Source organism: Schistocerca piceifrons, chromosome X (genome assembly GCF_021461385.2).
Source record: "Schistocerca piceifrons isolate TAMUIC-IGC-003096 chromosome X, iqSchPice1.1, whole genome shotgun sequence".
Taxonomy (NCBI): domain Eukaryota; kingdom Metazoa; phylum Arthropoda; class Insecta; order Orthoptera; family Acrididae; genus Schistocerca; species Schistocerca piceifrons.
Genome location: NC_060149.1, coordinates 823,233,668 through 823,257,911, shown reverse-complemented (window position 1 = coordinate 823,257,911; position 24,244 = coordinate 823,233,668). Strand labels below are relative to the sequence as shown.

The following is a 24,244-nucleotide window of genomic DNA, read 5'->3' as shown; positions in this document are numbered from 1 at the left end:
TCAGTTGCATAAGAGGTAAAGCACTCGGATGACAGGCGCGAAGTTCAGGGTTTACTGTCCCGTTGACGTAAAAATCATTATAAACAGACGATGAATTCAAAAATTTGTTCCAGAAAGCTACTCAGTGCCTTTCTTCAATTATTTTCATTTCGAATGAGGACACGGAGAGCTCAAGATATTGCCTTGTCTTGTTCAGGATGAGTGTCTATCGTGTAAGCCTTCTGATCGCGCTGGTTTTATCAGTGAGTCGTACCAGTACAGAGTTATCGGCTGGACCTCATTCTGTTGCTACACCTAAACCTACATATTTCCAAGACTCATTTTATTCCTTGCATATAAAGGACGTCAGAACAGTAACTACGCTGGCAGCGTGAACTCACAAATGGACGCCACGACTTTAGAATCTCGGATTTACTTCAAACTTTGTACACCTTCAGTAGGCCATTAAATCAACATCATGTCCAAGTAGGAAGGTGCACTACTCTGGCAATTCCGAGAAAATAGCAAGAGAAGTTTTACGCGTATATTATGTAACTGATGCATTTGTGCGAACATACCGGCCATAAGGTGTCATTGTGGTCAAACTGTTAGCGTTCGCGTTTGCAAGAGGCTCGTGTACGAGGCGACGTTTTGGTTCCCACTATCTATAATTTTTTATCTATATTTTTTTCATCACTGCTCATATTATTTATTTTATATATTTGACAGGTAATATAACGAAAAAAAACCTGTGCGCATTTTCATTTTCATGAAGCTGTACTGAATTTCATTTGTGATTTTACTATTCACTAATTTTAGTTAAATTTTCAAGGACGAGGGACAGGCTTGGACAGCCAAAATCAAACAGGGGGTCACCTTCATTTTTGTAGTACAAGTGTAAATTCTGTGATATTAAAAAAATTCGCACCTACACTATTCGTTCTTGCTACACTAGCAACGTCTCACCGCTACGCCGGATAACTGCCAAACGAGGCATGCTTCTCTGGTTGCAGCTCGAAGCGTGCACACATTTTCAGGAAAACTCTTTGCGTTTCTTCGTTTGCCTATCGATAGTTATAAATATGTTTCTTCTAGTAATAAAATATAATTAAAAATAGTAAGTAGACAAATACATAAATACACTAAAATTCTATGCAAATAAACGTGGTTTTCTGAAACTATATTCTCTAAAATGTCAATTCAATTAAATAATATGATCAGTGATGAAAAACAGATTAATAAGTAAGCATGAGCGGGAGTCGAACCGTCGTCTCATACATGTTCGTTTTACGAACCTCGAACGCTAATCAGTTTTTTTTAAATCTCATTTTGCTCGTTGTAGGTCGTTGTATTTGTTCATGGCGGACGTCCCATGACGTTTGTTCTAGTCCATCGTTGATCCATTCACTCAGTTTTTTTTTGTCACAGTGTGCAGCTATCCCTCTTTTTTTAATCTAATTTTGTTCGTTACTGTTCATTGCATTTGTTCGGGGCGGACGTTCTTGACACCCGTTCAAGTTCGTCATTGATCCACTCAGTTTTTTTTATTATTATTATTACAGAGAGCAACTAACTCTCTGACCGAACACACTGAGCTACCTGGTCGGCTACTCAGTTGACCACCACGAACTGTAACGGCCGGTACCTACGTGCAGATACATGAGCCAAATAATAGAACGGTGAAACTTCTCTTACGATTTTCTCGGAACTGCCAGAGTATTGCACCTTACTACTTGCACATTATGTTGTTTTAATGGCCTACTGAAGGTGTACAAAGTTTGCAGTAAATCTGTGATCCCAACGTTGTGGTCTCCTCTTTATTAGATCTGCAAACAGATGTATATGCGCCCAGTGATTTCTGAGCAGGCTGTGTCAAGTAGAGCATGTGCGGCAGTGGTGTGTCAACGTTGTTGCGTAACAAATCGCAATATAATAACGTCACTAAATCAAGTGTCCAAGACATTCTTCAGAATGTTCTGAAGAAGAGGGGAAGTGCGTGCGAAGTTTCTCACGCACACCTCGACTCCCGCACAAAATTCAACGGCTCGTAGACGTTTTTTGCGACTCGATTATAATGCAAAACGCAAATCATCACAGGTGACGAGACTTGTGTTCAATACGAACCTACCACAGAACGACAAATTCCCGAAATTCACAGGAAGGGTCAAAGCTTCGATGACGTAACCGACATTCAAGTCAGTGTGATGCGCGAGATGAACGACATCCTAAAGGACTTTCCTGACACTTTTAAATGAATGTATGCACGTTCTGTACATTGTACTCAACTAGAGGCAGACTGTGTAGAACACAGGAAACATTGAAAAAATGGTTCAAATGGCTCTGAGTACTATGGGACTTAACTGCTGAGGTCATCAGTCCCCTAGAACTTAGAACTACTTAAACCTAACTAACCTAAGAACATCACACACATCCATGCCCGAGGCAGGATTCGAACCTGCGAGCTTAGCGGTCGCGCGGTTCCAGACTGTAGCACCTAGAACCGCTCGGCCACACCGGCCGACGAAACATTGAAACCATTATCTTATCTTTTCTCTATATTTTATTAATTCACTCTAACGTTTTACACTGACGGGTAATACGCCCTCAGCAAGCCCCTACGTCTTAGATGACGAAGGCAGCTTTGTGCCAATATTAGCCTTTGTCCTACCTGTTCCATTCGCTTATGACAAGTGCAAGTACTGTGTGAGTAGTTCTGCACTTTTTTGCAGTTAATCAGCGGTTCAGTGAATCAGTGAATTATATCTTAACCGGATGTAGCCAAAAGTTCCTTTTGAATATTTATGTAAGGAAAGGCTCGTATGGTGTGGTGGCTAGTTCTGTTCCTGTATTTTTCCTACGATTAATGTACTGCGAAGAGTTTTAGTATGCGAGTTATAACATGGAAACAAAGCGTTTCCATACGCATGACTCCTGGGTCTAAGGAACATGTTCAGAAAGTTGATCATATCTTTCGCTAACATCCTGTTTAAAACGGGATTTCAAAAGAGGAACTCGAAGAATGCAAATTCTCGATGTCAGTTTTTGCAGTCACCACGGATGTTTTTCCGACATTACACAATGAAATTCATTTTCATCACGAAATCTCCTTCATTGCTGCACGTATAATTGAATATGAGCGAAACAAGTGATCGCATACACGACATTTAAGAGCATAAAAATAGATTTAACGCAGCACATACTTTTTCCGACAAGATACCTTCTACGATAGACATTCTCCACCGATCACTTTGTGCTCCCTCTATGAAGAGCACGAGGCTTCGATATTTCTGACATGCACAGGGGATATAATCATCAAAATGCGTTATTTTGGGTAGTGACAAAAGAAGCTAATTATGTAAAGACTTTTTTTGGCCAAGTTTTTTACAGTAGTTTGTACTTTCAAGAGAAGCTTTCCGTTCCTAGCCATTACTACGCGTGTTCGGAAGATAATTTCGCAGAACCGCGGTCGCTTTCATCTTTATTTCGACCTTACGTTATTTGGCTGTACCAATTTGGAAAAATGTCAAAGTGATGTACTGAAAAAGAACTATGGTCGTGTTCCAATTTGTTAGCCTGAAATAATGCTCCCTTAGTGTATTAAAGGTAGTTGGGTTTCAAAGAATATTCATTGGAGCTGTATACTTACAAGTTGTACAATTTTTTATGAAATAGTTAATGTCTTTATCCTTACGTCCATTCTAGTGACTCCATATTTAAATATTGTTATCGACTGTGCTGGAGGAATGATCGCGAAATGCATCACTGCTCTTTCTGGAGCTGTTAAGGGTGTTTCACACTTAGCACACATTCGTCTTAAAATATTTATAGCCGACAGAAAAATAAGCTACATCTTAAAGTATCATTAACATCGATATCGATAGAACATTAGCTCAGTTGGAAAAACATAGTGAATGAAATCGGCCGTCTAATCCAAGAAATCATACTGACATTCACTTGAAGTTATTTAGGAAAACCACGAGAAACCTAAATCAGGCTTGCCGGGCGGAGATTTCAAATCCGCTCCTGCAGAAGCAAATTTCAGTGTTTTCACTTCAACGCCACGCCAATTGGTTAAAAACTGAGGGACGCCCACGGACGTTTCACGTTTCAAAGAAAGAACGGAACTGGCCATCCACTGCTCAAAGTTTGAGTAATTCCCAACATATCACGCGAACTGTTTTCTATTCTTAGAGGAGGACAATGTACGAGGGCGTACTGATACGTAATGACACTGAATTTTTTATGTGAAAGCTCTTAAAGCTTTTTAAATAAGACAAACGTTAATAATATCTTACATCCCTATTATTCATGTCTACATATTTATTTGTCAGCACAGTCAGCACAGAATACATTTCTCCCAGCGAGACATCAGTTTGTTGATGTCGCTGTAGAATGTTTGAATTCGTAGACGGACCCACAACCTCACCTCTACTTGCACCACTTCATCAGTATCAAAGTGAAGTCCTGGAAGGTGTTCTGTAAGTTTCGGAAATAGATGAAAACCGCATGGGGCCAAGTTGGAACTGTATGGAGGATGATCGACGACGGTCAACCCAAGGCGTCGGATTGTTGCAGATGTCGCAGCGCTCGTGTGTGGTCTTGCATTGTCATGCTGAAGGAGATGGTGCTCCATGTGAGGACGAATTCTTCGAATTCGAAGTTTGATTACAGCACGCTGTCTCTCATCCACCAACATCTGTACTGTAGTCACGTTACACTCCTCTATGTTACACGCTACAATTCGATGCCCTCTAGCGCCAGAGAGCAGCAAATATGTACGCATGACGAACAAAGATGTAGAATGTTAATAACGTTCGTTTCATTTAAAAAGCGACAAGAGTTTTCTGATAAGGAATTCGGAGGTATTACATCTCATCACGCCATCGAACAAGGAATAGCAGACAGATTCACGCAATCCGGAGAATAACAAAATCACATGTCCTCAGGGTGCTTCATATTATACAACCGTCATAGGCGTCCGCAGCGGGGGGAGGGAGGGGGAGCAAATTCCCCCTGTCCCCCCCCCCCTCCCACCTGAAATCTGGAGCACAGAGTTTTTATTCATGCTGAGTCAACCATCCAGTCTCCGGAATATGATAAGTTTTTTGTATCCCCTCTAAAATTTAGTTATTGCGTCAATGCAAACCTCGAAACTAATTACCTCATTTACATAAAAAATGGCAGTTTTAGAGTCTTGTCCCCTCCCCCCCCCTGGAAAAATTTCTTCAGACGCCCATGATAACAGGGGCGGAATTGTACATAAGACATGGCAATGATACAATAGTCTATGGCAACAAGAAGTGTTCAATTTTTGACAAAAGAAATGTATGTAGATTTGTGATAAAAACAATGTAGACCACGTGTCTTGTGTATGACTTGATTTATTTCCGCGTTTTTGACGAAAAATGCGGGTCTCCCACTGTGAAAGTAGCGATTTTTATTTGCTATGTGCAATACTTCAGAACTAAATTCGTGAAAAGCGTGAATAAATTTGTTGGATTACCGATGCTTGCTTATTTTAAACTTCTCCTAAATAGGCTTTAGCACTTCGATTCATCAGCTTACAGTATATAGAAGACCGAAATAAAGATGTTCGAAAACAGTAAAACAACTGTAGAATACATAGAAACCGCCATGGAAGATGAAGACAGCTCTTCAAAACGCGTCTGGAAAGAAATGATAATCGAAGTGACCGGTAACTTTAAAAAAAGTGTGGAGTTTTAATATTTTTGTGGGATCTAAAATTTAAAAACCTCTCTCACACCGGCCTGATTTAGCTTCACTGATCAGGATAGTAAAAAACATGCGTATATTAAGTTAATTTTCATTTACAAAGCAGGCTTACCACATTCACACAGTTCAATACTGTTCTATCCTGATTAAATTGAGCTTAACTTAAATTCCATAAGGCAGTGAAGCAATTTCGAAGTCTCGGTGCGACGAAAATTGTCAGTCGATCTCCTGAAAACATTTGTAATAATTATTAACTTTCGGTGATCACATGGGGAAGACCGGAGATCTGCTGGTAAGACCGTGTTAGCCCATTTATTGAAAGTAACATACTGGATATCTTGAGCGTACAAAACGGCAGGTTCGTCCAGTGTAAATCAGACGTTCCCGCTGATTCCGTGCAACACAGCGTAGTAAGCAGACACTGACAATAATAATCAGTTAAATAATACGCGAACACACTTACTTTAGTTTAGTTCATGTATTAAATTCCTTCTCATACAGAATCTCCTCAAGATGGCGACTAGCTCAACAATACATACATATACATCTTCGTTCTTTCACGGCTAATCGGCAAGATCTGAATCATTCTTTTCATAAGAGAAAACATAGATAGCAGAGAAGCTATTCCATGGAGTAAATGCACGCTCCAAGGAATAATAGGGTTTGAAACTACTTTGCATTGATAATCATCGTATATTAAAGTTTAGGAATCGGTAAGATAAGAAGAGATATTTCGAGATACGTACTGAGTTATATAATTTATAAAAAAATTCCGAAAATATCGCGGAGAGGCCGCTGCAAGAGACATTACAGAGTGATGACAAAAGTATTAGGATTTTCCTAAATTAGGACACTACTCTTGTCTGGACTGGCCAGAACTTTAGGACGAAATATCTACTCTTAGCGAAATAAATGGAGTTTTCCTGAGTATTTGTCCAGAAAACAGGTTATCCGTCGGGTATCGAATTTGCATCGATTATTCCGATCTGGTCTCAATTTACTCCCGCGCCACATATGTAAAACTACTCAACATCGGAAAGCAGCTTTCTTTCCCACAGTCACTGTAGAGGACTTTCAGACATCAGTTAGCGCCAATGAGAGAGAATAAGGAACTGAGAAATAAAACAGCGAATATACGTCCGGTACCAAGTGCGTAGCGGTGCAGATGTGAAGGTGAGACGTCATTGTTGCAGCAGGTGGTAACAATGCGCGGAGCGGATGGGAGTTGGCAGCAACGCGCCACGTGACCACCCGCTGGGTGGGGAGCGCGTCTGTATAAATTGCGGGCGCTCCGCTGCTGGTGGTCCTGTAGTGAGTTCGTCACCATGGGGACGCCTCCACACATTTGGTTCCTACTTACACTAGCGATTTCATCTGGTGGCTTCTCCGCAGGTCAGTCAGCAACTGTTTTACAACTTTTCTGTGTCCCTTAGTAGTTCGAATTTTTGTTTGAGTGCTACATTAAAGAAGCTTTTAAGCTGCTGTTAAAGTTTCACGAGCAGGAGACACTGTTCACTACATTGCAAGTAAATTAGTAACTTAGATGTTTCCGAGACAGTTTGTACTGTGGAGCTGATACATCCTGTGAGCCCTTCTACAGTACACAGCTGTTTTGTGCTTCATTAGATGTCTGTGTTTAAGCTCTAGTCACTTGTATTGGAGAAATCTTTATATCGACTTACAGAATTTAACTGTGCAACATGAGAAAATTTCGATGAGGTGAATTTTTTTTTTTTAGACCAAGAAACGATTCGAGTACTTGAGTAAATTTCTGTAATAAGCTCGCTTCGCAAAATTAATTTTCAAATGTTAAACTTTTGTTATATGACAGAATGGTTAGAGAGGATACTTTGTATGTAATCTACGTGAGAAGTCAGCATAATTCTGTGTAGTAAAGAATCAAGGGGCGTAATACAGAAAGTAATGAGGTTATATTTAAAGTAGCCGTAAATGCTCCAAAGGAAAACATCGCCACTGAGAATTTCCAACAGTGGATCTTCACATTTTTCACGTTCCTTGCCAATGTTCGTATTCAGCGCGCTGTATTCCTCTTACTTCGCTACGATGTGAAAGGTTAAACTGTTTAATACTAATTAAGCTTATGTTGTTTCACAGAGTGCATTCTGATTTACTCTTTTAAGACTCAATGGCCGTCGGTCGCGAGTAGAGAAGAATAGTAAGACATTCACCGATGACAAGGAATTTGATCTCTTTTCATCGTCGCAAAATCTAAACTCAAACTTGTTAGGGCTTGTACATGTCATTATGGCGTGAAGCACATGAAACAAAACTCTGCTGAATGGATGGTTGCCTTTTCCTCTTCATATATTGAAATTCATTTACTGTAGCGATACGACTTTGAACGAAAATTTCCTCTAACCGCGTACCATTAATAATAGTTAAGTATGGGCTCCATGTAACTATAGTTTTATCTGAGTCATGTTCCTCCTTCGCATAGTTTCATTGCACTATGAAATATAGTGCTCTGCCAATGTCGTCCTTCACAGAATGTGGAAATTTAATCTGTTGATCAGTCTCGCTTTAAAATCTACGAAAAACTTCATCTTATAATTCATACCTTGCGGCAGTTACTTTGCTTTTGACACAAAGAAGCAATATGTTACGGATCAGTTTGACGAAGAACGAGTGTCAAAATACTTCCTTCTCTTAGAAAGAAATCTCGTATGTTTTGAAAAACCTTCACAAATGGTAGTCCAGCCAATATTGCTGTTTCAAACGGTCTAAAATCCACTGCAAATATCCTGTGACGGTGTGAGCGTAACGAGCGCCATGCATGGGACGTCTGCAATTATCCAATTCACGTCGTTGTAGCAGTAGGTACGGCCGTACTGCGCGGCTAGGCTGCCTGCCCGGCAATCGCATCAAATAATCACAAGCGTTTGTTCTAAAGTTGTAGCCACCATCCTTGGGTTCACGGATATGTTATCTGCAATGCTGCATCTGTATGTCAAACAATGGTTACGAAATAACTAAATGGACTTCATCGCTGTTGAACTTCTGTTCGCTGGTCTGTTTGTTGTAATGCTGAACGATTCTTCCAGACATTCTCTTCCGTGGCGATTGTGGACCCACTTGACTCGAAAACGCCTCGAAAGCATTTATTCTAAGAAATTAAAAAAATTCTAAGTCATTTGCAATCCCCTTTTGTTTTAATCGCCTGTTGTCACATACCGATCTTATATTTTTGCCAACATAAATGCAATATGTTCCTTGCTTGGACAACAGGCATGGGCGTTCAAACAATCTAAATATCCTTTGACTTAATATTTGTGACCGAGGGCTTATTTGTTACAATATAAATATCCTTTTCCTAGTTAAATTTGTAGTTTTCATTCCTTCTACTAGATAAAGAAGAAATTATTGAGGTAGAGCATTTCTTCTGACTACAATGTTCTGCCTCAGTCTGAAGAATTTTTAGATGATGTCTTCATTCGTCATTTGCTTGTATAATAATCTTCCTAAGTCTTTCACAAAATATGAAGATGAAAGATATATACATCAGTACTCAAATTTACTACGCTCTAGCACTATTTTATAAGATAAAGTACCTTTGTACATATCTACAAATCTATCTTGGTACACTGATGAATATTTTTGTGAATATGAGACATCATATTATAATTACATTTCATCTTCTCTCTTCCCATAATACTTCGATTTTAACGTGTATGTCTCATATTTAAGTGCTGCCGCGTGATACAAATAAAATGTCGTGCACCTATAAATGTTTTAAAGCGACTTCCAGTAATATGTCTAATGTGTTCTCGTACCGTATTTGGTGTTCACATTGAAGGACGCATGCTTTTCGTGTACTTAGTGATGAGTCGGAAAGAAAATACATGGATTGTAGAAACCCTATGACCCTATGAAAACAAAAATTCACATATAACAGTGTCGAAGCTTCTAGGCTCTGTATCTCAATAATCTTTCAACCAGCAACTGCATCTTAAGATAGAATCGGAAATCTTTATTTTTATGATGTTCTGGCCATACTCAAAAGCTTCATCGGAAAATCCCATTATCATTTGTAACTTGACGCAGAATTCATCAGGAATCCAGTAGTGTTCTTTGCTGAAAGAGTAAATGAAATGCATTCCGTTTAAAGCAAATGTTGCACCAATGGAAAGTGAACAGGAACGTGATCACGTCTCAGAACCGTTATGTAAAACAATAAAGTTTTCGTAGTTGCTTGGACTTGTTATTTTGCAGTATTTTACGTTGTAGAAATTCAACGCTTGCTAACAGTACTGAATACAGTTGAGCTCGTGGCGTATGGCTTGTCGAGATTCGGGGCAGTGAAGCCGTTTTGTGAAGGCAGCTTGTCAGCTAAAAACCTCAACGAGGCTGCATCCGTAATTAGTAAAGAATCCCATCTTAACGCGATGGTAATGCCAGCACAGCTTGACACGAAAGCCAAATATAATACATTTTGACATGTCTGACGAAGAACTTAAAATCGTGACATACATTTTGACATGTCCCACGAAGAACTTAAATCGTGATCAAAGGACTGCGAACTGAAGCAAAACTGATCCGAAATGGAGTCCACACTCGTAACCAACGCGCTCAATTCCTGCGCCATTGGTTGGTTTAAGTTTGTTGTCGACGACCCCTGGTATGATATTTCAAAAATTATGTGACACAGTTTGCCTAGTTGGCTACCCTGATATTTTTAGGGTTACAGAGTTCTTTAAAAGGGCAAATTTTTCATACGACGTGGAGTGCCATAGTCCGAACTGATCGAGTACTTTCAAGTACCGAGCGAGGTGGCACAGTAGTTGCCCACTGGGCTCGCACTCGGGAGGACGACCGTTCAGACAGGCGTCCGGCCATCCTGATTTAGGTTTCCCGTGATTTCCCACAACCTGAGCATTTGCTTCGTAGCTGCCTATCTCCCTCTCTGCTTTCTTTTTTCTTTACTTCAACGTAAAATAGAAATGCGGGAGCGATCATATGATGCATGTGGAACGATACAGAATGACAAAGGACTGGACACTCACAGGAAATAGACAATCGGAGAACCGAGCCCAGAATGAGTAACAATCGTCACTGATAGGCCTTTTCGGAATTCTTTGGTATTTTCCTGATCATTGGGCCGATACCTTCTACTAGGGAAACGGCCTCGCATTCGGTGAGAGGTCTCCCTGTACGTTGTCACACTTTTTCGCTTACACTCCAGCAAGATATTTCTTATTCGTTCAACATATACATTCAGTTTTAGTTTATTGTCCCTTATTCTGTGATTTATATTGAAAATTTCCAGTTTCTTTCGCATATGACGTAACTATTGGTTGTCTTGATACTGGTCTCATAGTTCTCGAAACCCAGTTTCGGGCTTTTCTGTTTTTCTGCGGTCGTTATTTGGAACTTCTAGTGGACATTAATTATGCAAGGTGGACATTAAATACGCAAGGAGTAAACATTACAGAGTTCTTTAAGAGCGCAAAATTTTCATACGATGTGGATTTTATCGTCCGGACTGATCCAGTACTCTCACGTACCGAGCGAAATGGCGCAGTGGTCAGCATACTGGACTCGCATTCCGAGGGACGACTGTTCAAACCTGCGTCCGGCTATCCTGATTATTTTCCCCGTGATTTCCCTAAATCGCTTCAGGCAATCCTTTGAAAAGACACGGACGACTTCATTCCGCATTCCTCCCTAACCCGAATGGATGAATGGCCTCGCTGTTTGGTCCCCTCCACCAAATCAACCAACCAACCAACTCTCACTTGTTGTAGACACAGAGTACCTCCCAACAACGCCAGCACGGCTTCTCTGTGAAATGATTTCTACAAACGCTGAAGTATATCTATCAAACATGTTGGTCTTCATTGCAGCTACCGAGCAAGGTGGCCCTATGGTAAGACTGTGGGCTCTGAAACTTCCTGGCAGATTAAAACTGTGTGCCGGACCGAGACTCGAGCTCGGGACCTTTACCTTCCGCTGGCAAGTTCTCTACCAACTGAGCTACCCAAGCACGACTCACGCCCCGTCCTCACAGATTTAATTCCGCCAGTACCTCGTCTCCTACCTTCCAAACTTCTCAGAAGCTCTCCTGCGAAAGTCAAAGGTCCCGAGTTCGAGTCTCGGTCCGGCACATAGTTTTAATTTGCCAGAAAGTTCCATAATCTACGTTCATTGCGACGGCCTTACGCCACCTTACTGGGAAAGCCTGCTTGCCCGTATGGTGCCACTCTACTGGTCGACGTTGGAGCGAACGTCTTGCCTCATCAATAACCTCCTCATCATCTACATACTGCTTCATCAATAACCTCCTCATCATCCACGTACTGCGAGGTCAAATAGATGAAGTCGACATGTACGAGATCCAGGTTGTAGGGTGGATGAGGAGTCCAATGAAGTTTTGTGAACTCATCTCGGATGCGCAAACTTGTGTGAGTTTGCATTTTTATGGCGACGAACCTGCTGAAGTCGTTTCTTCAATTTCCTGAGGTTAGCACAGTACGCATTCGAGCTGATCTTTGCACAATGAGATAGGAAATCATGAAGCTCTGTGAAGTTTGGAAGGTAGGAGACGAGGTACTGGCGGAATTAAAGCTGTGAGGACGGGGCGTGAGTCGTGCTGGGGTAGCTCAGTTGGTAGAGCACTTGCCCGCGAAAGGCAAAGGTCCCGAGTTCGAGTCTCGGTCCGGCACACAGTTTTAATCTGGCAGGAAGTTTCATATAAGCGCACACTCCGCGGTAGAGTGAAAATTTCATTCTAGATTGTGGTCTGTGGTCTCTCATTTGGGGTACGGTGGTTCAGATCGCCATTCAGCCATCCACATATAGGTTTCCAAGGTTTTCCAAAAACACCTGAGGCAAATGACACGATATTCGTATGAAAAGGACACTGCCGATTCCCTTCCCTATCCTTTCCAAATTCGAGATTGTTCTCCAAAAATGGTTCAAATGGCTCTAAGCATTATGGGACTTAACATCTGATGTCATCAGTCCCCTAGACTTAGAACTACTTAAACGTAACTAACCTAAGGACATCACACACATCCATACCCGAGGCTGGATTCGAACCTGCGACCGTAGCAGCAGCGCGGTTCCGGACTGAAACGCCTAGAACCACTCGGTCACGACGGCCGGCGATTGTTCTCCGTCTCTAATGACCTCATCGTCGGCGGGACGTTAAACTCTTCCTCCCTTTCTTCCATCCTCGATTGCAGTTGTACTCAAAGGTGGATCACGAATAAGAAGAAAATTTACAAAGTGCCTAGCACCGGCCTTTTCTGTTGTCTGGGACTTGTTCCCTGCCAGGTGAAGTTCTTGGCACTACAGTCCATCTAGAACTTGGTCACTGCCCCAGCTTTTCGACTGGACAGCATTATCGGAGTGGCACACGGTCAGCACACCCACTCCCAGTGAGGGTTCTCCAGTCTTCCCGCTGAAGGTAAATCCTTGGCGATGCCGTAGATCGAACTCGGGTCATCCGTGTGACAGTCACTGAAGTGGCCTAAATAGTGGTTGGTTGGTTGTTTTGGGGAAGGAGACCAGACAGCGAGGTCATCGGTCTCATAGGAGTAGGGAAGGACGGGGAAGGAAGTCGGCCGTGCCCCTTGAAAGGAACCATCCCAGCATTTGCCTGGAGCGATTTAGGGAAATCACGGGAAACCTAAATCAGGATGGCCGGATGCGGGATTGAACCGTCGTACTCCCGAATGCGAGTCCAGTATCTAACCACTGCGCCACCTCGTTCGGTTGCCTAAATAGTGAAAATGCCCTCATTAAACTGTCAGTGTCATTCCTTAATTATGTAGTCCAATGTGAGTAAGGATTCCGCGAAACCGCTTTCTGGCATGAGTAAAATATTTCTTTCTGGTCACAGCAGTTGTGGCACACCTACGTGAACCAGTATGGAACAATTGTTCCCTCGAAGGGGCCAGAAGATAAAAATTTTTATAACACAGTTGGTTCAATTTAAGAAGTTTGTGACTGATTTTCAGAAACTCGTCACAGTCAAATTAACTTAATAGCGATCGAAGCACGCTAGAGTTCGACTGGGACTATAAGCCGACAAAAATAATTATAGAGTGTTGCTAAAAATTAGTGGATATTTGAGAGAGCGTTAGAATGAGCAGGTTCGTATGTAACATCTATGAGAGCATGTGTCTAGTGCCCAGTCAATAAGAAGCTGCAGCTGTTTGAATATTGCACATAAGACAACCCATAGGAAAATGGCGAAGAATACACAAATAAATTAATCTTCAGTTTATTAATTTGTAAACAACTGAATAGCGTCCAAGCTCTTGTCTTTCTTCACTTAGTCTTACAAAGATCGCGACACGGCTAACGAAGTCTCATCTCGCATCTATTCAAAGAAATACTACCGACAGCAATTGCGAGATTTATGCCAAATAAATTAACAAAGGCGGAGCTGATACTCACATGGTACACAAAACGGGTCAGAACACTGTTGCAGAAATAGCGAGAAAAAGAATGCCGAATTTAAACGAAAGCAAAATCCCCAAGGTTGGCGATCTTTTACAGAAGCTCGAAATTTAGCGCGGACCTCAATGCGAGATGCTTATAATAGTTTCCACAATGAAACTTTGTCGCGAAACCTGACAGAAAATCCAAAAAGATGCTGGTCGTGTGTGGAGTGTGCTAGTGGCAAGACACAACCAATGGCTTCTCTGTGCGATAACAATGTTAATACTATCGATGATAGTGCTACTAAAGCAGAGTTACTAAATACAGCCTTCCGAAATTCCTACACCAAAGAAGACGGAGTAAATATTCCAGAATTCGAATAAAGAACAGCTGCTAACATGAGTAACTCAGAAGTAGATATCCTCGGAATAGTGAAGCAACTTAAATCACTTAATAAAAGCTAGTCTTCAGGTCCAGACTGTATACCAATTATGTTCCTTTCAGAGTATGCTGAAGCAATAACTGCATACTTAACAGTCATATACAACCGCTCACTCGACGAATGATCCATCCGCGAAGACTGCAAAGTTGCACAGGTCACACCAATATTCAAGAAAGGGAATAGGAGTAATCCACTAAATTACAGGCCCATATCATTAACGCCGATATGCAGCAGGATTTTGGAGCACATATTTTGTTCGAATATTATGGAATATCTAAAAGAGAATGGGCTATTGACATACAATCAACACAGATTTAGAAAACATCGTTCTTGCGCAACACAACTAGCTCTTTACTCACATGAAGTGTTGAGTGCTATCGAGAAGATATTTCAAATTGATTCCGTATTTCTACATTTCCAGAAGGCTTTTGATACCGTACATCACAAGCGCCTTGTAATCAAACTGCGCGCTTATAGAATATCGTCTCAGTCATCAGATTGGATTCGTGATTTCCTGTCAGAAAGGTCACAGTTCGTAGTAATTGATGGAAAGTCATAGAGTAAAACAGGCCCTCTGCTGTTCCTTATTTATATAAACGATCCAGGAGACAGTCTGAGCAGCCGTCTTAGGTTGTTTGCAGATGATGCTGTCGTTTATCGTCGTTTAAAGTCATCAAAAGATTAAACCAAATTGCAAAAAGACTTAGAAAAGATATCTGTATGGCGCTAAAATTGTCAGTTGACCGTAAATAATGAAAAGTATGTCATCCACATGAGTGCTAAAAGGTATCCGTTAAACTTCGGTTACACGATAAATCAATCGAAACTAAAGGCCGTAAATTACGAACAACTTAAACTGGAAAGAATACATAGGAAATGTTGCCGGGAAGGCGAACGAAAGATTGCCTACATTGCACTTGCCCGTTCTCTTCTGTAGTGCCGGCCGTTGTGGCCGTGCGGTTCTGGGCGCTTCAGTCTGAAACTGCGTGACCGCTACGGTCGCAGGTTCGAATCCTGCCTCGGGCATGGATGTGTGTGATGTCCTTAGGTTAGTTAGGTTTAAGTAGTTCTAAGTTCTAGTTGACATGACCACAGATGTTAAGTCTCATAGTGCTCAGAGCCATTCTTCTGGAGTAGTGCTGCGCGATGTTGGGAGATCCTTACTAGATGGGGTTAACGGAGTATATCGAGAAGTTTCAAAGAAGGGCAGAACGTTTTGTATTATCGGGAAGCAGGGGAGAGAGTGTCACGGACATGATACAAGATTGGGGGTGGACATCACTTTACAAAGGCGTTTCTCGTTGCAGCGGGATCTCGTCACGGAATTTCAGTCACCAACTTTCTCCTCGGAATGCGAAAATATTTTGTTGACGCCGACGTACATAGGGAGACACGATCAGCATAATAAAATAAGGGAAATCTGAGCTGGCACGGAAACATACAGGTGGTTGTATTTTCCCGCTCACTGTTCGAGAGTGGAATAATAGAGAATTATTGTGAAGATTGTTCGGTGAACCGTCTGCCAGGAGCTTAAGTGTGATTTGTAGAGTATGCATGTAGATGTAGGTGTACTGGTATTCTGATAACTTCAAGCTTCCAATATAATCCACACAAACTTCCAGTGACTAATGACCATTGAGTGACACCAACAGGAGTGGACTAAAGTTCAGAGAATTTAATTTCATTTGAGATGTCAACTTCAGACCGTCTCCTATTGTAGCTAAAGGAATACCTTGCTGAGGAAGCTTATCTTATAGGAGGAACCTATAAAAGTCACTTGCGGGATGATTCGGTAAGACAACACGTCTATTTACCTGAGTGTCCATAACAACGCATCGTAATTTTACGAATAATCGATGTTTTAATTGCACCTCAACAATCACAAGTGTCTCTCCGCGTCATTTAAATTTTACACTGATGCCACCTTGAGCGAATTTAGCTGCTTCAAAGAGCAGTATGAATGGATGGAAATCATCGTCGATTACCGTGTTCAGTTGTCTACCTCCATCTTCCCCTCAGCGATGTTGCTTCCGTCAGCTTCAAACAGCTGCAAATTCACAGCAAAAGTGGAATCATACGAGTAGTCTGCGATAGAATGTCAAAAAATGTTTTTGGTTCATCTCAGATAAATTGTTTAGTCTTGCGCATTGTATTTGCTTCTTGAGAGAAATACTAACGTTGCACGGTTAATGTATCAAGTGCTTTAGGAGCGATGTATCATTCTGCCAATACCTTCCTGCATTCTCCTAAACTTCTTCCCACACGCCTTCCGTAAGACGATGAAACCCAAGTATGTCATTCAGGATTCACAACCGCAGTCTCAACACTTAACTGGTCATCTGGTATTATCTTTTTGAAGAGATCATTTTTTCTTGGGATCACTTTAGCGCTCCGACATGGTGGCGCTCGATCACGAATACTCGATTCGGAATGGCTGGCTATGGAAATTTAATAGACGGAGCAATTTTGGAAATATAAGCTCCACTGCACTGTTTCTGTTTTATTTATTCATATTTCGCTTCCTTGTGACTATCTTCGGGACAGTAGGCCCATTTTAAACCGTTTATTCGCATAACCAGCTTAGCTGTAGAGCTGGAACCTTCCATGCCGGCCGCGGTGGCCGAGCGGTTCTAGGCGCTTCAGTCTGGAACCGCGCGACTGTTACGGTCGCAGGTTCGAATCCTGCATCGGGCATGGGTGTGTGTGATGTCCTTAAGTTAGTTAGGTTTAAGTAGTTCTAAGATGTTAAGTCCCATAGTGCTCAGAGCCATTTGAAGCATTTTGAACCTTTCATCGTCATTGATCACGTTTACATTTTGTGACCAATGATGATGTCAGGTTTCAGCTGATTACAAGAAAAAGCACTTGGAAATGGGGCAACGACCGCGAAACTAGTCGCTTAAAGTGAAATATAAATTAAAACCAGTGAAGTTTACTGCGATACTTCTACTTCCAAAGCAAATGCTACTCATTAGCTATCACCTTGAAAATAGATTTTTTTAACTAATGAAGAAGATCGTGAAAAAATTCATTGATAGAATTTGGACTGCAAGACAAAAATGGTTTGCCGGGTCCTGGATTGACTTCCCAATTTTTCCATTGTGAGAAATGGAATGTTAGTACAAGACGTAGTTAATATTAATCCGTTTGTCAGACGGCCCCATGATGCAGTTTTTGAACAAAGGTGCCAGCCCTTTGATTTCTCTATTACCTTCCTTTTTGTTTTCATAGTCGCCCATTACAGTCGGAACACAATTTTTACTGAATGCAGTCGTCAATATTGAAATCATGTAGAGTTTCGAGGAAGGCAACAACGAGACGCCTTCGAAAGGACATCGCCCAGTTTTCGCTCTGCTTCACAGTCCTCTGAATGTGAGTGGCTCCAGCTGGCGTGGACGTGTGTCGCTGGGCTAGATGACACGTGTCGACACCTTCTGCAGAAGGGCAGACAAGTTTATCGCGAAACGTAGTTGCGGGCGTGAAGGCCAGGGCGCAAGCGCCGATAGCCTACGACCCGGACTCAACCTCTGCCTCGCCAAGTTCAGGGTTCTTGTTTATCTTCGGCTGACTAACCAACACCCGATAACAGCGGGAATCACATACGATTCTTTCTCGCTAGTTTGTGTCTTATCTCGTCCTCCTAAAACCTGGCACTTATTGTAGAAATTTGCCACGTAGAGGGAAGGTTGCCTTCAGTAACTTTTTAATTACTAAATCAAAATCCACAGTTGTACCCTACAGCAACCGTGAAGTATGCGGGAGTTGATAGATAATGCACCTGTACCATTTACCCCTTCTTATACCATTCACGAACGGTGCGCAAGAACAACGATTAACGGTACACCACCGCATGAGACCGGATTTCTCTAATTTTATCTTCTCGGTTTTTGCAGAAGATGTACGCGGTAGAATGTGATATGCTTGTGGACTCGTCTTGAAACATCCAGTGAGTGAGGTGGCGTAGTGGGTAAGACATTGGACCTGCATATGGGAGGCGGGCTGTTCAAATCGTCGTCCGCGCATGCAGATTTAACTTTCTTGTGGTTTCCTTAAATCGATTAGTGCCGGGATGTTTTGATGTTTTATTTCAGAAGAGCACCGCCCATTTCTTTCCGAATCCATGTGCACTCTGAGCTTTTGCCCGATCTCTATCGAACTCGTCGTATCGCCGGCTGCTGTGACCGAGCGGCTCTAGGCGCTTCAGTCTGGAACCGCGCGACCGCTAAGATCGGGCGTGGATGTGTGAGACGTCCTTAGGTTAGTTAGGTTTAGGTAGATCTAAGTTCTAGGGGACTAATGACCTCAGATGTTAAGTCCCATAGTGCTCAGAGCCATTTGAACCATTTGAACTCTTCGTCGTCGACGAGCCGTTAGATTATTAATCTTCGTTCCTCCCTTGGAATATCCGCTTTCGGAGTTTCCTGATAATCGACGTATTTATTGTAGAGTCTTCCACTGGAGCTGAACATTTGTGTGAAGCTCTCGTTCTGAGTGATCAAACTCGTGAGCAATCGCACAGCTCACTCTCTACCTCATCTATTAATGTAACTAGTAGCAAATCCCAGTTTGGCGAATAGGACTCGAGAATAGGTCGCCGGCCGGAGGGCCGAGCGGTTCTAGGCGCTACAGTCTAGAACCGCGCAGGTTCGAATCCTACCTCGGGCATGGATGTGTGTGATGCCCTTAGGTTAGTTAGGTTTCAGTAGTTATATGTTCTAGGGGACTGATGATCTCAGAAGTTAAGTCCCATAGTGCTCAGAGCCATTTGAAGCATTTGAGAATAGGTCGGGCGGGAGTTCGGGGTGTGGGGTCAGCAAACCACAGTCAGTTTTCGTGACCTGGAGCAACTATTGCTCTGTCAAGTATCTCCTCCGTTGGTATCATGAGGCTGTGACTTTCACTGTAGCTATCACTTTTTTTCGTTGTGGATTACCTTCTCGTATCAAGAGTTGATTATCCTCAGGTCTCTGTTCCTTTCGAAAAAGTTGTCTAGTGACGCGAAGTCCTGTATAAAACTGTGTCCTCCACAGACAACCCCAGGGTGCTACTGACGTAATCTACCGGCTCGTATTGTAGAAATTTGTCACGCAGCCTTACAGAGCTGCCTTACAGAGCGTAGATGGGGTTCGCGAATTCTTCAGTAAGTAGTCCCAAAACCTGGATTTTTGGCATTGATTTTTGCCTCGCTCTGTCGAGTGTCATGGCATTATTTGACGACTTCTCTATGCGTTTATGTAAAGTGTAATATACACTAGACAACTGTAGATCATCAATGGCAGTTCTCATACAGAATCTGAGCTGCTTATAACATGGTTTGATAGTTTCCTCAAATAGCGTCGTGATTCAGTGGTTAAATACTGGGCTGCTATGAGAAAGCAGTCTGGTTCCTTATGTACTTCAAGCGACTGGCTATCCCTATCCAAACCAGCCAATGTTCCATTTATAACTGCTTCTCCGGGCGTATGGAGCTAAACCTGAAAGAAAGGGAAAAGTTAAAGAAGACTCTCACAAATACTTGATCGTATGATACGTTCTTATCCGACTCGTATAATCTGTATTCTTAGCCAGAGTTGAAGATATTTGATTATACGAAAAAACTTATTGTAACCCGCAAAGAATAATAGTCTGATAAATTACATGAGAAATATTTACATTCAACGAATTTCGAGGTGTAATACCTCACCATGAGCAGGTTATATTTCTTACCACTTATGGTTAGCTGTTAAGAGTAATGTTATTCGGATACTTTGGTGAGAAGCACAAAAGATAAGGAACGTAAGCGGATAAAATTACGCTGCATACATGATAACATCACCTTAGAAATTCAAATGGTTCAAATGGCTCTGAGCACTATGGGACTTAACAGCTGAGGTCATCAGTCCCCTAGAACTTAGAACTACTTAAACCTAACTAACTTAATGACATCACACATAGCCGGCCGGGGTGGCCGAGCGGTTATAGACGCTACAGTCTGGAACCGCGCGACCGCTACGGTCGCAGGTTCGAATCCTGCCTAGGGCATGGGTGTGTGTGATGTCCTTAGGTTTAAGTAGTTCTAAGTTCTAGGGGACTTATGACCTCAGAAGTTACGTCCCATAGTGCTCAGAGCCATTTGAGCCACATCACACACATCCATGCCCGAGGCAGGATTCGAACCTGCGACCGTAACGGTCGCGCGGTTCCAGACTGAAGCGCCTAGAACCGCTCGGCCACAATGGCCGGCTCACCTTAGAAGTTTGTATTAATTATCTATTTTTATTGGAAGATGAAGATCAACTTTACAACGCTTCTGAACAAAGATTGTATTATCACTGAGACAGCGTGGTTATAGGCGTCAAATAGCGTCGAAGGTAAATGACAGTAGTAGTGTGCATATTATCACTTCTGATATGAAAAATGACGATATATATATATATATATATATATATATATATATATATATATATATATATTATTGCTATCATTTATGTAATTCATTTCATCTACACTTACTAGTAGTTTTCGGACAGACCTTATCACACTAAAATATACGTACACAACGGTTTATTTTGTCCGTGTTCTTCGGGTATTTTTTATTATTATTTTCCAGTTTAGCAGGAATGCTGAAATGGTTCCGATACGTAACTTAGGACTGGTATGTTTTCTGACCTGGAGGGGATCGTTATCTCAGATTTATATTTATTCGTTCCTCCTCGCCAGTCATTCACGCTCCTCGGCTGCCGAGCTCCGACTTTGTGGTTACATCGTGGCATCTGGTTCAAAAATGGCTCTGAGCACTATGGGACTTAATATCTGAGGTCATCAGTCCCCTATAACTTAGAACTACTTAAACCTGATTAACCTAAGGACATCACACACATCCATACCCGAGGCAGGATTCGAACCTGTGACCGTGGCGGTCGCACGATTCCACACTGAAGCGCCTAGAACCGCTCGGCCACATCGGCCGGCGTGGCATCTGGTCCAGAGAGTATACTTCATCAGTTTTGGACGAGCATGAGGTGAAGAAGTGGCTCATCGTCTGATTCGGCACTCTGTCGTAGACTAGACGAGACCGTAGAACACTGCTTGTATTTGATCCGTAGGTTGGATGTGTTCGTTCACCTAGTCGGCCTCTTTCATGGTCTGCTTAAGGTGCAGACACCGACTTGTTTTCACTACACATTCATCCGCGACAGCGTTCCACCGAACAATTAGCTTCATCCACATCATATACACTCCTGGAAATGGAAAAAAGAACACATTGACACCGGTGTGTCAGACCCACCTTACTTGCTCCGGACACTGCGAGAGGGCTGTACAAGCAATGATCACACGCACGGCACAGCGAACACACCAGGAACCGCGGTGTTGGCCGTCGAATGGCGCTAGCTGCGCAGCATTTGTGCACCGCCGCCGTCAGTGTCAGCCAGTTTGCCATGGCATACGGAGCTCCATCGCAGTCTTTAACACTGGTAGCATGCCGCGACACCGTGGACGTGAACCGTATGTGCAGTTGACGGACTTTGAGCGAGGGCGTATAGTGGGCAAGCGGGAGGCCGGGTGGACGTATCGCCGAATTGCTCAACACGTGGGGCGTGAGGTCTCCACAGTACATCGATGTTGTCGCCAGTGGTCGGCGGAAGGTGCACGTGCCCGTCGACCTGGGACCGGACCGCAGCGACGCACGGATGCACGCCAAAACCGTAGGATCCTACGCAGTGCCGTAGGGGACCGCACCGCCACTTCCCAGCAAATTAGGGACACTGTTGCTCCTGGGGTATCGGCGAGGACCATTTGCAACCGTCTCCATGAAGCTGGGCTACGGTCCCGCACACCGTTAGGCCGTCTTCCGCTCACGCCCCAACATCGTGCAGCCCGCCTCCAGTGGTGTCGCGACAGGCGTGAATGGAGGGACGAATGGAGACGTGTCGTCTTCAGCGATGAGAGTCGCTTCTGCCTTGGTGCCAATGATGGTCGTATGCGTGTTTGGCGCCGTGCAGGTGAGCGCCACAATCAGGACTGCATACGACCGAGGCACACAGGGCCAACACCCGGCATCATGGTGTGGGGAGCGATCTCCTACACTGGCCGTACACCACTGGTGATCGTCGAGGGGACACTGAATAGTGCACGGTACATCCAAACCGTCATCGAACCCATCGTTCTACCATTCCTAGACCGGCAAGGGAACTTGCTGTTCCAACAGGACAATGCACGTCCGCATGTATCCCGTGCCACCCAACGTGCTCTAGAAGGTGTAAGTCAACTACCCTGGCCAGCAAGATCTCCGGATCTGTCCCCCATTGAGCATGTTTGGGACTGGATGAAGCGTCGTCTCACGCGGTCTGCACGTGCAGCACGAACGCTGGTCCAACTGAGGCGCCAGGTGGAAATGGCATGGCAAGCCGTTCCACAGGACTACATCCAGCATCTCTACGATCGTCTCCATGGGAGAATAGCAGCCTGCATTGCTGCGAAAGGTGGATATACACTGTACTAGTGCCGACATTGTGCATGCTCTGTTGCCTGTGTCTATGTGCCTGTGGTTCTGTCAGTGTGATCATGTGATGTATCTGACCCCAGGAATGTGTCAATAAAGTTTCCCCTTCCTGGGACAATGAATTCACGGTGTTCTTATTTCAATTTCCAGGAGTGTAGCTGCTTTCTCAAAAAATCGTTTTCAAGTCAGAGCCAGAAACCTCCCTCAAGATGTTTTAATGAGAGTTACGTGACATTTCTGTCTCTAACTACAGAAGTAGCCTTTCATTTACCAAACCTGAAAAAATTGTACTAAGAATGGCTTCCATATTTATTGACCTTAAGTTTCGTTAAACAAGAGAAGATCTTCGTGTGAGCCGAGAATCGGAAGCAGCTGGAGGGTATAATGCTAGACATTAGAGCCTACCAACTCTATTTAACTGATTTTCATTCGAAAAAACATTTGATTTGTATTTTAAAATAGTCCAGGAGTAAATATACTATTAACGCAAACAATTAGGTCCATTCATACCGATTGGGCGAGTACTGACTAGAATGTATCGAGGGAACAGAGATCTTTATCATCTAATTCACGATATCACGACGCGACTGCTCTCAGCCATACGAAAACAACTAGCCTGTTGATGTGCTCGTATTTACTTATGAAAAATCATAAACAAGAGAGATATTTTTATATTATAGTGGTATTACTGGCAACAGAAAAAGGATGTGTCATAGCTCAATGGAGAGATAAAGCCCAACGTTAGCGGCAACGTATTAAAAAATATATAAATATAAATGCCGTGCGAAATTTGGAATCGTATTCACTATTGCTCGTATAAATGCCCGAGTACCTCAAATCAATTGAGCCATTCTGGGTACAGATTCACGAGAGTTTATTCTATTTAACGTACTGTTGCTGAAAAGTTTCAATCAATAAAATGAGGCAATTAAAAGGAAGTGGACAATAACTGTGGATTCTTCAGATGGGAGTGTCATTTAATCCTGACTACTTGCGTGCGTAATGACGCCAAGGTTTTCATGGAAACAATTAGTTTATTAATACACTGCAATCATATAATTTTAATCAACAAACATGAAAGCCCTAATTCAATAGTTGACAGCCCAACGGAAATTTTTATTTGGAAGTTTGTGGTAAGGTCTTATGGGACCAAACTGCTGAGGTCATCGGTCCCTAGCCGCGCGGGATTAGCCTAGCGGTCT

General features: G+C 42.8%; 1 protein-coding gene and 1 non-coding gene across 3 annotated transcripts in view; both read left to right on the top strand.

Annotated features, from left to right (window-relative positions):
• The first annotated feature begins 7,028 nt into the window (after positions 1-7,028).
• Positions 7,029-24,244, top strand: part of LOC124723019 (apolipophorins) — a 122,832-nt gene continuing 105,616 nt past the window's right edge. For both annotated transcript variants that reach the window (XM_047248195.1, XM_047248194.1), the window contains exon 1: positions 7,029-7,104. In XM_047248195.1, coding sequence (XP_047104151.1) covers positions 7,038-7,104 — 67 coding nt within the window. In that variant the 5' untranslated portion in view covers positions 7,029-7,037. The remainder of the gene's footprint in view (positions 7,105-24,244) is intronic.
• Trnas-cga lies at positions 12,318-12,392 on the top strand. The gene has a single exon. It is a non-coding gene; the product is annotated as a tRNA-Ser (tRNA).